The sequence below is a fragment of the Molothrus aeneus genome, chromosome 1 (genome assembly GCF_037042795.1).
Source record: "Molothrus aeneus isolate 106 chromosome 1, BPBGC_Maene_1.0, whole genome shotgun sequence".
NCBI classification, from domain to species: domain Eukaryota; kingdom Metazoa; phylum Chordata; class Aves; order Passeriformes; family Icteridae; genus Molothrus; species Molothrus aeneus.
This window is the reverse complement of record NC_089646.1, coordinates 10,065,441-10,078,048: the sequence shown is the minus strand read 5'-3', so window position 1 is coordinate 10,078,048 and position 12,608 is coordinate 10,065,441. Positions and strand designations below refer to the sequence as shown.

At 37.9% G+C, this 12,608-nt stretch overlaps 1 protein-coding gene across 2 annotated transcripts in view; it reads left to right on the top strand.

Moving 5' to 3' along the window:
* The window catches only part of ESYT2 (extended synaptotagmin 2), an 80,358-nt gene extending 68,510 nt beyond the window's left edge, over positions 1-11,848 (top strand). For both annotated transcript variants that reach the window (XM_066551184.1, XM_066551175.1), the window contains 9 exons: positions 215-289; positions 888-974; positions 1,733-1,882; positions 2,896-3,284; positions 5,371-5,469; positions 6,004-6,135; positions 7,455-7,560; positions 8,471-8,520; positions 8,701-11,848. In XM_066551184.1, the coding sequence (XP_066407281.1) occupies positions 215-289; positions 888-974; positions 1,733-1,882; positions 2,896-3,284; positions 5,371-5,469; positions 6,004-6,135; positions 7,455-7,560; positions 8,471-8,520; positions 8,701-8,746 (1,134 nt within the window). In that variant the 3' untranslated portion in view covers positions 8,747-11,848. The remainder of the gene's footprint in view (positions 1-214; positions 290-887; positions 975-1,732; positions 1,883-2,895; positions 3,285-5,370; positions 5,470-6,003; positions 6,136-7,454; positions 7,561-8,470; positions 8,521-8,700) is intronic.
* The last annotated feature ends 760 nt before the right edge of the window (positions 11,849-12,608 follow it).

The following is a 12,608-nucleotide window of genomic DNA, read 5'->3' as shown; positions in this document are numbered from 1 at the left end:
ATTCAGGTAGTTGGGTGCCTTCATGTTGATGTGTTCACCAGCTACTCACTCGCCCGTCTGCCATTCCAGCCAGCTGAATAAAACACTGAGAATAATAGAGAAGCATGCAGTAGAATGCATATGATTTGTATTTTTAAGATGCAAACATTTAAGTTTCAGAGGGGAGAGGTTTTGCTCTAATCTGAAGGCAAAGTTTTTGCTTTTTCTTTACCAGTCAGGAAAGAAAATGAACAGCAATCCCAACCCACTTGTTTTGCTGTCAGTTGGACACAAGGCACAGGAGAGTAAGGTGAGTTCCTACTCTACCAAACCATGGAGCATGTACACACACTTAGTTACCACCAGAACTGAAATTGGCAACCAGCAGCCAAGGATTACAACTATGACCTAAAACCACCTTATCAACCAAAGCATGGCACAAAGGGCCACATCCAGTATTTCTTAAACACCTCCAGGGATGGTGGCTCCACCACCTCCCTGGGCAGCACATTCCAGTGCCCCGTCACTATTTCTGTGAAGAATTTTTTTCTAATGTCTGGCCTAAACTTGCCCTGGTGCAGTTGAAGACTGTGTCCTCTTGTCCTGTCGGTGGTTGCCGGGGAGAAGAGGCTGACCCCACCTGGCTACAGCCTCCCTTCAGGCAGATTCCTGTCAGGGAGCTGTGGAGAGCAATAAGGTTCTCCCTGAGCCCCTTCCAGACTAAACCACCCCAGCTCCCTCAGCTGTTCCTCATCAGACTTGTCCTCTAGACCCTTCCCAAGCCTTGCTGCCCTTCTCTGCACACACCAAATAAAATGTCAAAATGGAAAATGTGCTCATCTCTTGACACCACCTCTATTAGACAAACTGTTTGATAATTTGTGTACTTCCTTTTTTCTTAACTTCAGATTAGATACAAGACCAATGAACCAGTATGGGAGGAAAATTTTACTTTCTTTGTACACAATCCCAAAAGACAAGATCTTGAAGTTGAGGTATGTGTCTCACTCTCTTTAGATACCTTTCTTTTCTCGGATGTTGCAGCAGTAAAAGTCACACATTGAAGGCTGTTATGAAGTGAGACTAAATACAATGTGAACATGATTAAAATTGTACTTAAAGTATTTTTTTTTTAGGCCAGGCAATGAAGTGTTTATTTCCATTTACTACTAAAAGGAAGGAAGACTATAACCCAGGTCTCACATGAATAATATAATTAATGGCTGTCTTTTCTAATTAAAAAAAAATCCAAAAGTAAATTTGATATACCAGTTTGGAACTAGGAATCTTTCCTCTCTCACACCAAGGAAGTATTCACTTTATCCAAATACTGTATCCCTTTACACTGTTGACATGTCCTTTACATAGTTCTAAGAGACTGAAATGTAAATGAGTGAGGACTGTCTTAGTCACTCTTCCTCTAATAGCTGTGGGGATTAATTTTCACACAGACAGTTTGGAAACCCTGTAGTTATTTTGTTGTTCTAAGGTCTGGTAGATGTAGATGTGGTGGTTACTTTTCTGTCTTACTTTTGCTGTAGAAGGTAAGGTTGAAGAAATGAGGCATTGAGTATATTTGGTTTTTTTTCCTCCTTCAATGTAATGTAATCTTAAAATCAGGGAAACTTGGTTTAAGAACAAACTACTTTCAATATTGTTTCTATTTTTTATTTTTAAATAAAAATGTAATTTCTTTCTTTGAATTCTTACAAAGCAGATGATACAAAGTGACTTAATTTCTGTGTTCTTTCAGGTGAGGGATGAACAGCACCAGTGTTCTTTGGGGAACTTCAAGCTGCCTCTAAGCCAGTTGCTAGAGAGTGAAGATTTAACTATGCATCAGCGATTCCAGCTGAGCAACTCTGGTCCCAACAGCACTATAAACATGAAGATTGCACTCAGGGTACTCTAAAACCTTTCCCATTGTAAATATCTGAAAGCATATTTAGGGCTGTGATGACTCCTGGTCTGCCAGCTTTTGAAGAAGCCAGTACATTTCCTCTGATGTCACCTGCCAAGGGTCCTTGGTTGTGCAGAGCTATCAGTAAACAGAGATAGCCTATAATTTAAATATATTCCATTTGAAAACTGTAAAATGCTCAAAATGAAACAATAGTCACCTGCATTAATTAAAAACAAGGTCCCCTGTGGTTTTAGGCTTGAAAATCATGTTTGGAATCTGAATTCCTTCAATTCTCTTTTGAACCCAGTGGGTTACAGATCAGTGAAAAAGCCTCTATCTGGAAATGGAACTGAGGTTTTGATGGTTTTAAAAAGTAAAGTGTATAAGGAAAGGAAGTACCTGCATAGTACTGGAAAAATTCAAACCAGCCTTCAGACATGTTGGAGTTTTGAAAACAAAACTTGCAACCTGACAGTTGGTTTGTCTTTTTTCTCCATCTAAATTACTTGGTTTAGGAAGGTACTGTATCTCTTTGCAAACAGTCACACTTCTGTTATTTTTCTTTCTAAAGCACTTTGTTGCTTATGCATCATTAATGAATTAAAGCACTTATAAAAGAGAAAGTAAGAACAATTAATGAGAAAATATTGTGATGTAAAATTAAATTTCAAAAGAGTAGAAGAAAAAATTACAGAATACCTTTCCAGATGGCTAGAACCGCAAAGTAAATAGCATTTGCACCAGAAGTGGGTAGAATATGGGAAGGGAATAATGAGGAGAATAATTCTTAATAAACAGAGAATTTCACAGTTGTGAAATGAAGTTGCCATGAAGAAGGTAGAGATGTGCTTTGTCGTAAAGTATTTCATAGTGTAGAGTTAGCAATTCTGAATGGTTTTGGTCCTGCTTTAGTGTCTTAACTTTACAACTTGTCACCAACCAGTATTCTTGTAATTTGTTCCTGTTTCTTATACTGCAAAATAATAACATTAAATGTGTTTTCCTGTATCCAGGTCCTGTCTCTTGAAAAGCAGGCAAGATCTCCAGATCATCAACACTCAGCCCAAGTAAAAAGGCCCTCTGTTTCCAAAGATGCAAGAAAATCATCTTTTAAGCCTCAGGTTCCCGTCTCGCCAACATCTGATCCAAACAAGCCCGCTCCAGCGTCCCCAGTGACTGACAGTGATAAAAAGACTGACCCAGCTGATAAGAGTCAGCCTCCCAACGCCAGCCCGCAGTGGCCAACAGATCTCAGCCGCAGCTCCTCCAGCCTCCAGGCCTCCACCTTCTCGTGCTCCCCCAGCCACCTGTCGGTGAAGGAGCCCACGCCCAGCATCGCCTCCGACATCTCGCTGCCCATCGCCACGCAGGAGCTGCGCCAGAGGCTGCGCCAGCTCGAGAAGTACGGGGGGCTGGGGGCTTCTGCAGCACGTCCCAGCTCGTGCACGGAGTGCCACCAGAGCAGGAGGGCTTAGTTCACATTTCAGAAATGTTCTGTACTGTTCAGTCATTGGGGTTTTCTGCTTCTTCCTGGTATCTCAGACAGAAGCTGCAATTAGAAGTTCCTTACCCTTGTGATCGTCTGCTAGATAATCTAAGTCCTACTTCTTCTCATAGCTGCACTTTGTAGTTTCATGGCAGTAGTTGCCTGTTTCACCACTGAATCCTATTAGCATTAATTAAGCCAATTAAGCTGGAAATGGTTGGTCTTTTAAAATAACTCAGAGGGATATTAGGCTATAAAGAATGTTAAACGGGTAGTCAGTTACTATGCAGTCACTGAAGATTGGTGCAGACATGCTTTCTTAAATTCTTGAATTTTTTTTTTTACTTGCCTTTACTTACCAAGTACAGCCATCCTGCTCTGAATAGGAGACTGCAAACTATTCATTCCCTATTCATCAAGCTTCTCTGTGAATCTAATTAGAGAGCTTTTATTTTTTTACTTGCAAGGAGTTGAACCAATTCATCTTTTTCTCTGTCAGAGTTCATAGAATCAACTGAGTCATAGAGGTTGGACAGAATCTCTGGTTGATCATCCCTCTGCTCTAAGCAGATTCCTCTTCAAAGTTAGATTAGGTTTCTTGGGCCTTGTCCAAACAACTTTTGGTTATCTCCAAGGATTGAGATGCCATAACTTGTTCAGCAACTCTAGTGCTTAACTACTCCACTTTTAAAATGTTCTTCCCTATTTCTATTGAAATTTATCTTGCTGCAGCTTGACTATAGTCTCTTGTTATTTTACTGTGTAAAGCCATGAGGATTCTGACATGGTCTTCTCTAAAATGTCTGCTTTAGGCAGTGGAAGGGCTGCAGCTGAGTCTGCTGTTGGCTCTCTCTTCAATTTGTACAAATACACCACCTGCTTATGTGCTCCAGACCCCCATTTGTCTTCATAGTCACATGCTAACTTTTCTTGACTTTGTCAGGCTCTCTCCTGGTCCAAAACTGAGTTAGAGTTTGTTAATTGTGATAAAGATTGAAATACACTCCTCATGCAATGCACAAATGCCATACTTTGTCATTTGGTAAGAGTGGTAAAGCTACAGGTAATGAGGTCCTTTATTGCAGACCACATGATTTAGGTGCTTTGTGTATTTTTTTTTTATTTCAAATGAGAAAATACTGAAATTAAATCTTCATTCTATTTTTTTAAGTGAATGACTTGGGAATTTTAATGGATCAATCACTTGGTAGCAGATATTCACAAAACAGGCACTCTTCTCCCTTGAAGATAAGATATCCTTCAGGTGGCTGAGAAATGGCAAATATGGCACATACAGTCCTGTGTGATATGGAAAATACAGTCAGTTCACACAAACTAAAATGAGCATTTCATGGAGATGAGGGAACAGCATATGCTGGCCATTCTGTAAAACACAAGTTCTTAAACATGGTGCTTGCTTTTTATTTAAACATGACCTGTAAGTGTAATTTTTTTCTGATCCTCTTTTCATGGTGATATAAACCATAGAAGAGTAAAATGGTTGTATTTATACTGAGCTTTTACAACAGCAATTGTAGATTTAAATGATCACTATTTTAATCCCAAGAATATCTACATTTCTATGATAAGAGAATTCAGAAAATAATGGGCTGATCTTCTAATTGGCTTCTGTCCTTAGGTAAGAGTGGCCCATGCCTGAGTTTTTCATTGCAGTTAGCACTATTATTCTTTCCACTTTCCTAGATGCTGCTTTGATGTTTATTTTAGGGCAAGCAAGTCCTTTACTTGTAATGAAGAAAGTCCCATATTCCTAATGACAAGAATACTTGGCCTATTTTGGAGAGCAGAGTTGTTGGCCAAGGAGGTGAAGTACAAGAATCTGATGAGGATATGCTCACACACTTACACATATTCTCTTCTTTCCCATTGGTCTGGAGAAGTTAAATGGATAATACATGATTTCTGGGAAACCTGCCCAGTCAAGTCTTACTTCTAATGTGCATTTTAAAAACTAAGCATAATGTTCTCTTTTTTCCTGCAGTGGAACAACTCTGGGGCAGTCTCCGTTAGGACAGATTCAGCTAACAATTCGTCACAGTTCACAAAGAAACAAACTGATAGTGGTGGTGCATTCCTGCAGGTGAGCTTACAATACACTATTTCATATCTGGGCTTATTTCTTTATAAAGTTTGTCATATCTTGACTTACTCTTAAGTGGATTGGTTAATCTTCGTTATTTTTAAAGCAAAATATGCATAAATACAAAAATATACAGAGCTGTACTTAGAATCAGGAAAAAATTTGTGTAAGATTTTGCTCTGATTTATATTTGTTTATTATGTCTCTGTCAGATTTTAAATGAAAATGACATTTAGATTTTTATCAGCAGTATCTGAAAGCTGTTTCTAAGAGACTGATTATTTTACAGAATGACCAAAACACATGATTTCTAAAAAGCCATATCCAAACTTCAAATTAGAATTTAGGAAACACTGCATTCCCACCTCTGCTCCCTGCTTACAGTCATCTGCTCTCATACAAGTAACTCCACATCATATTTTGTGCAGGGGAACTGCTGCATGTACTAAATTAGGTGATGGTAGTGCAGACATTTACATTCAGCAATGTCTTGTTGGTTTTCTAAGTGCTTTTCCTTGGTTTTCACTTCCCCAGAAACCTGATAGCGTTTTCTGAAGAAGGATCCGACCCCTATGTGCGAATGTATTTATTGCCTGATAAGAGACGATCAGGAAGAAGAAAAACACATGTATCAAAGAAGACCTTAAACCCAGTGTTTGATCAAATGTAGGTTCTAAACTATGTGTAGTAGTTTTTTATCATGTAATTACAAAGCTGTCAGATGAAGGTTTCTGTGCTTACTGAAGGGTGAGCTGTTGTCGCCGTTAGACTCGATCATACCTTTCTCTTCTGCCGTCACAGCTCTTCTATCCTTCTGTTCCCTGTTATCTCTACAGCCCTTCTTGCTGTTAGCAGCCACTTCTGTCTTTCCTGCCTTCCTACACCAGTTCCATGCCCCTGTGCTGTAGCTCAGCTGCAGGATTCACTCTCCTGGCAGGTGGTGAGAACACGAGTGCCTTTGGCTGGCCAGTGCTGCTGATCTCCCTTCCTGCCAGAAAGCCTGGCTGGCTGAGTGCCTGGCTGATGCTGCCAGCCAGTGCCTGTGCATGCTCACATTGCTCAGTCACTCTGTGGCACTTCTCAGCATCCAGGGAGTCAGGAAATTTCCTTGTAGATTATATCCTGGCCCATATGTTGGAAGTTGTAACAGCTTGTGCAATACTATATTGCATAAAAATCCTTATCCTTGCACTCATCTTTTTGAAAGTAGTTTCCCTCACATCTCTGCCCCTTACTCTCCCACCCTTTGCTTTTCAATAAAGACCTTTCTCTACTGACAGCAAATGAATTCAGGGAAAACACCACTTCAGTCCCTTCTGTCAAATCTGTAAATCATTAGTTAGAGGCTCCAGCAGATTTTCTTGGTAGTGCAGCTCTCTCCTGTTCATTCCAGGCAATAGATTTATTTCACCGTGCCTTTCCAAGGAAAATGCATTGCAAAGCAATAAAGCTGTTTAAGAACTGTAGTGACAAATAGATATAGGTTGTGGTATAACCTTGTCCTGACTTTGTCTAAGTTTCAGCTCTAGCAAAGAGCTATCATTGATACTTTTCTTTAGCCAGCCAGGAAAGAAAAGGAGCTCTGGTTATCAAGCACCAAGGATCAGTAAGACTGACCAATCTTTTCCTTTTGGAAAATGCAAATACTGAGCTGTCACTACAGCAGGATTCCACATTCTCTTTTCTCTAGTCAGTGCTTGACCTTTGGCTCCTTTTGTCTTGTTCATGTGTTTGTTTTGTTTTACCAGTGGCCTCTGGAGGCCAAAGGTAACAGAAGTCTCAAACATTTGATGTTAATATTGATCACAGTTTTCAAGAAAAAATTTAGGGAAGACATTGGGATTTTTTTCTTCATTTGTCTCAGACCTCATTTTTTAATTTGGGGAGGGAGATGGTTTGGTTTTGATTTGAGTGGCTGTTTAGCTGTAGGAACTGAACTTGGACCTCTGGTACAGAATTCCTTCTAAAGCATCTCTGCCTGTCAGGTTTGATTTCAGTGTTTCCTTGCCTGAAGTACAGAGAAGAACACTAGATGTAGCAGTGAAGAACAGTGGTGGATTCTTGTCCAAAGATAAAGGGCTGCTTGGCAAAGTAAGTTGACAATAAGCAAATTGTGTTAATCCAGCTTATTACATAAAACAAAAATCCTCTTGACATATGAGTTAGTGTTGATTGAAGCCTGATTCAGGCATGAAGCTTTCAAAAATTACAGGTGCCTGAGATGTCAGGCTTCAGTAAGGGAAGGAACAATCTGCAGAGCCCGACTTAGAAAGATGAGGCAGTAGTCTCTTCTAGAGAGTGATAAGTTCCCAGTAACAGAAGAAATGTGCTTGTCAGACTTACTAATCATGCTGTCAGAGAAAGGAAAGAACCAGTAGAAACCAGGCAATATTTCAGAAAATGTTCAGACAAAACTGGAAAGACAAACGAGTACTTAGGGAAATACACAAGTAATTAAATTTCCAGTTTGTAAAATCCATGAGAAAGAGCTGCTGCTGGAGACATTCCCAAAGCCAACACCAGCTGCTGTGTTTGTAACTTCAGTGTTCTATAGGCACACGTTAAATCACCCGATTGCTACCCACGTGATCTGGGACATGAAAAAGGAATAGAAAATGCCTACACCCTCTCAAATTGCCATGATTGAGATCTGTGAAGAGGATGAGAGATACAGAATCATGGTCAGTTCATGGTGAGCAGTGTCCTCAGTCTTCCTGTTCATCTGGAAGGCTCTTAGTAGGAACACATCTGCTGATTGCCACTGCCATGCTGTGCTGTGCTCTGGGACTGTACCACTGAAGGGTGAGGATTTTAAGGTCAAAAACAGCAACTTGAAATTTTAGGCAGATAGCAGAGAGCTGTGATGACAAGGATATAAAATACATCATTTACTAATGGCATTGCTTACACTGTAGTTGACAGGATTGTCAGATTTGATCTTTAATAGAAATAGAATGAAAGGCACACACAGTGCATTGATTGGTAATTTAACTTTCCACAGGTATTGATACCTCTGGCATCTGAAGAACTTGCTAAAGGCTGGACCCAGTGGTAAGTATACCATTTTCTTTATTGATAATAATACTACATACTAATGTTAATACTACTGTTAATGTTATATAGTAGTTAATGTTAATAGTAGTTAATGGTATTTAACTACTATGTTAATAATAGTTTTAATAATACATGCTAAATGTAAAAAAAACAATCCTTTGGTTTTTTCTTTTTCAGGTATGATTTGACAGAAGATGGTACAAGGCCACAGGGTGCAAGTTAGGCCCATGGACACCAGGAATTCCTCACGCATAATTTTGCCAACCTTTATATATTTTTAACGCGTTGTTTCAGAGATGTACCAATGTTATTTTTATAGCTTTACTGATTTAGTTCTTAGACACATCCCCAATAATTTTGTAACACTTTGTCATTTTATGTAGACATAGCCATCCTCATTGTTAAACTTTATATTTTATTTTGCTAAACAGTTCTATGTGTTACTGTAATGTGCAATAGTACAGTAAAGTAACCTTTTGTGTTTAAATTGATCTTTATGATGGCTGTACCTATTAGAAAGTGAAAAGAACATGTTCTGCTGTTTTCCTGACTTGTTTTATATCTCACCAAGGTATACTGTACCATGTAAATATATACTATTTTTTTATAATTCTTTCATGCTGGTTTGAATTCAGAAGAAAATTAGATAAAGGATAAAGATATTTTCTTCTAAATGCATGTTAATTTCTTCAGATGAATCTCTTGTCTTTGCAGCACAATGGTCTTAATCATTTTGTGATACTCTGCAAAACAAAACTGCAGAAAAACATTTTTACTTTATTGTGTTTCTGGCCCAGTGGGGCTAGCTTAAAATGTATAAAACATTAACATTTTAATATTTATATATAAATGTATTATTGGGAAATCATGCTATAGAATATTATAAATAAAAATGAGAATTATATAAATATTGTATAAATAGAGGATGAGGTCCACAAATAACAGTTTCTAAATCTGAGTTTTCATTTAATGGAGTAAACATAACAAACAGTACAGTTTTATTATACAGGTTCAGTTGGATTTCGTTATTTATTCCTGTACTCTGGAGTACTAGACATGGGATCTTTTGAAGGTATGAGGACATGAATTTTTCTGTATTATAAAGATGTCTAACCACTTTAAACTGTCCCTACCACCATGTTTCACTGATTTATAAGTAGACAAATCAGCTTGAAAGTTAAGTTCATATAGTAGGCATATGTACAAGACATATGTTATTTTTATTATACAGTACTCTGCTAAAATAGTATGTTATGTGATACCTTCTGTAATCCTCAAATGAACACCAGTAGGTAAGAAAGTGGGAACTGAGATGAAAGTGACTGTCTTTGACAGTTGCTTCATTGCTGCTTAGTGTGTTTGGTGCATGAGCAAACTGCACATCAATGGTCCAGGCAGGTTTCTGAGCAATGCTGTCCTTCTCCTGAAGCATTGCTGTGGGCTGGGCAGGAGGCAGCAGTCAGCACACACTGATCCAGGCAGGCAGGATCTGAAGGGAGACTATCAGCCCCAACAGCTGAGCTCATAACTCTAATTTTATGAATTATGGGACTTTGTTTTTTGTATTCAGAACTGATTTTTCTTTTTCTGGTAAGTTTTTTCAGACTGTTAGAAAAATGTGCATTAAGAATCTAAGAGAACAGCTTGGCTTTTGCAAAGCCAGTGTCCTCATCCTTGGAGAAGTATGCAATTAGACAAAGTATATTATTTAGCTAAGATTCTAGAATGATGTCTCAGCCAAGAAAGAATTTTAACGTGGAATTATAAACTCCTGAAATTAGCTTTATTGTAAGAAAACTGAGAGAACCTTAACTCTAGATGTAGAATTTGTCTACATTACTAGATGTACCAAAGTGCCTACCATAGATGTAGCTTTTTGTCTTTTTCAAGTCTAAAAATTTAAGTTTGTCTAAATTCAATTTAGCAAGAACATTTGTTATGGTTATGTGTGACCTGCACCATACACCTCTATACGGTGATGGCCTTCCCATTGCCACGTTTTATACACAACAATTTTATCAAACAATCATACATTGTAAATTGTACTGTAACTGCTGTTACTGGGCTGGGCAGTAGAGATTCTTTGTAAGAAAACATTTCCATTTGAAGGCTTCACTGTATATTGGAATGTATGAGTAGCTATATATTCACTCATCTATTAATATAAAATATATTATGAAATACATATTTCCTTTGCTAGTTCTCCATTAAGATATTAAGAATGGAAAGACAGAGAATTGTTCTTAATGCAATGAAAATGCAGAAACCAAATGCTAATCTGAATAAATGAGGTCTAAGAGTGGCAGTTCAACATAATTGTCTTTTACCTTTGTTCAGTCTGAGGTGGAAGGATTTTTGCTCTATATCTTGGCCAGTGACTGCACAGAGTTTGATCTGCAGCCAAAAAATAGGGTGTTAAGCTGATTCAGTGTTCCAAGTCTTAAGTGAAGTCTGGGGACAGAAAACTGCACTTGAACAAAAACATTTCTGTCTTTTAAAGTTTGAAGGTGGAAAATAATGCTGTGTTCAGGCAAATGTGAAAGGATAGCACAAAGTGCATAATTGAATAAAGAATATAGGGCAGGTTTTCAAAATAGCTCACTACCTAAAATTAGAGATTGGTTCTTAGAGATCCCATTTTCCATTTAGGTGTCTGAAATTAAGAGATTGAACTGTCATTGCAATTCAGCAACTAGAATTCCCATAGTCTATAATCAGTTCTGGATGCCAGATCTTCAGAAACATTCTCCTGAGTGAATTTGGATCAGACTGTGAGTGCCTAGATGAGATTGATTCTTTGGATAGCGGATGCAACTTTTGTATTACCAAATTCCAGTTCTTCCATTTATATGGAAGTAGGAAGGACAATTTTGCCTCTGGGCTAAAATTGCACCTCATTATCAAGTCATTTATTCAATGTCAACTGATAGCTTTTCATGTAGTTCTTGTTTATCCTGTGCCTTAAAATATGAACATATGAAGATGTTTAAGAAATGGTTAAAAAATAAGCTTTGTTACCTGTATGTACCAACACATGTTCTGTACTATTGAAACTGTTTTTAGAATTACTCTGCTTCACTGACAAGAAAACCAGCTTTCTTAACTATAGCAGTGGTATAACTCAAACTCAAATCAGCATGCATATCACTTGGAGGTGGACTAAAAGAGTTTTAATTTTCTGTCTTGAATCCTTATCAGAGCTGCAGCAAATGGTGAGAGTTAAAATGAGAACAAAGGGTAATCAATTTTATACAGATTGCCTTTTTTGCTCATGTAATTCTACATTATGATGCATGTATTTATTCAATAAATGGTTCGTATGGAAGTTGGTGTGTTCTTCCCTCTGCACACACACACACAGACACACACACACCCCCTCTCCTCTCTTGCATTTCTCTGTTCTAACTGGTAATACAATGAACTGAATTTTTAAAATAGTCCTGTAGCCAGACTCCTGTGACCTAGGGAGCCTTGCTGTAAGGTCTGTTGGCAGATTTTTTGATCTTACATGAGAGAAAGTGGAGTGAGAAGTGCAGGACACTTCATGGGGATTTCTGTGCTTCTTGCTCTGGAACAGATTCACATGTAAGAATTAGTAGGTCCTTTGTTCAACATCAGTGTCTAAATTTTATTTTTCTCTTAAACTGATCAATTGAACAAATTGTCATAATTCTAGCACTTATTGTCTTTAATTATGCTTTCAAAAGGACCTAGAACTGCATTTAATTGCCTTAGATTTAGAATCAGCAGATTTGTACCCATGGCATTGTTTCCTATTCTTTGGTAAGGTAAGGTAAGGTAATTGATGAAAAATATAATGTTGTACTGCATAAATAAGAAAAAGGCTGTTATATCCTCTATCCATTCCAGAAAAACTACCATAGAAATAATGCTTTTTGCACTAAACATTAATTTATAATAAGTTATAATTCTATAATTAATTATGATACATCTTCCCATAAACAGCTACAGTATTTCTGAATTCATATTCAGTCAGTTTTCATCAGCCATAAATAAAAGCTGCAAAACTTCATCAGCCAGTCAGTCACTATCCCATTTAGGATGGGCCCCACTGGATAATCTTT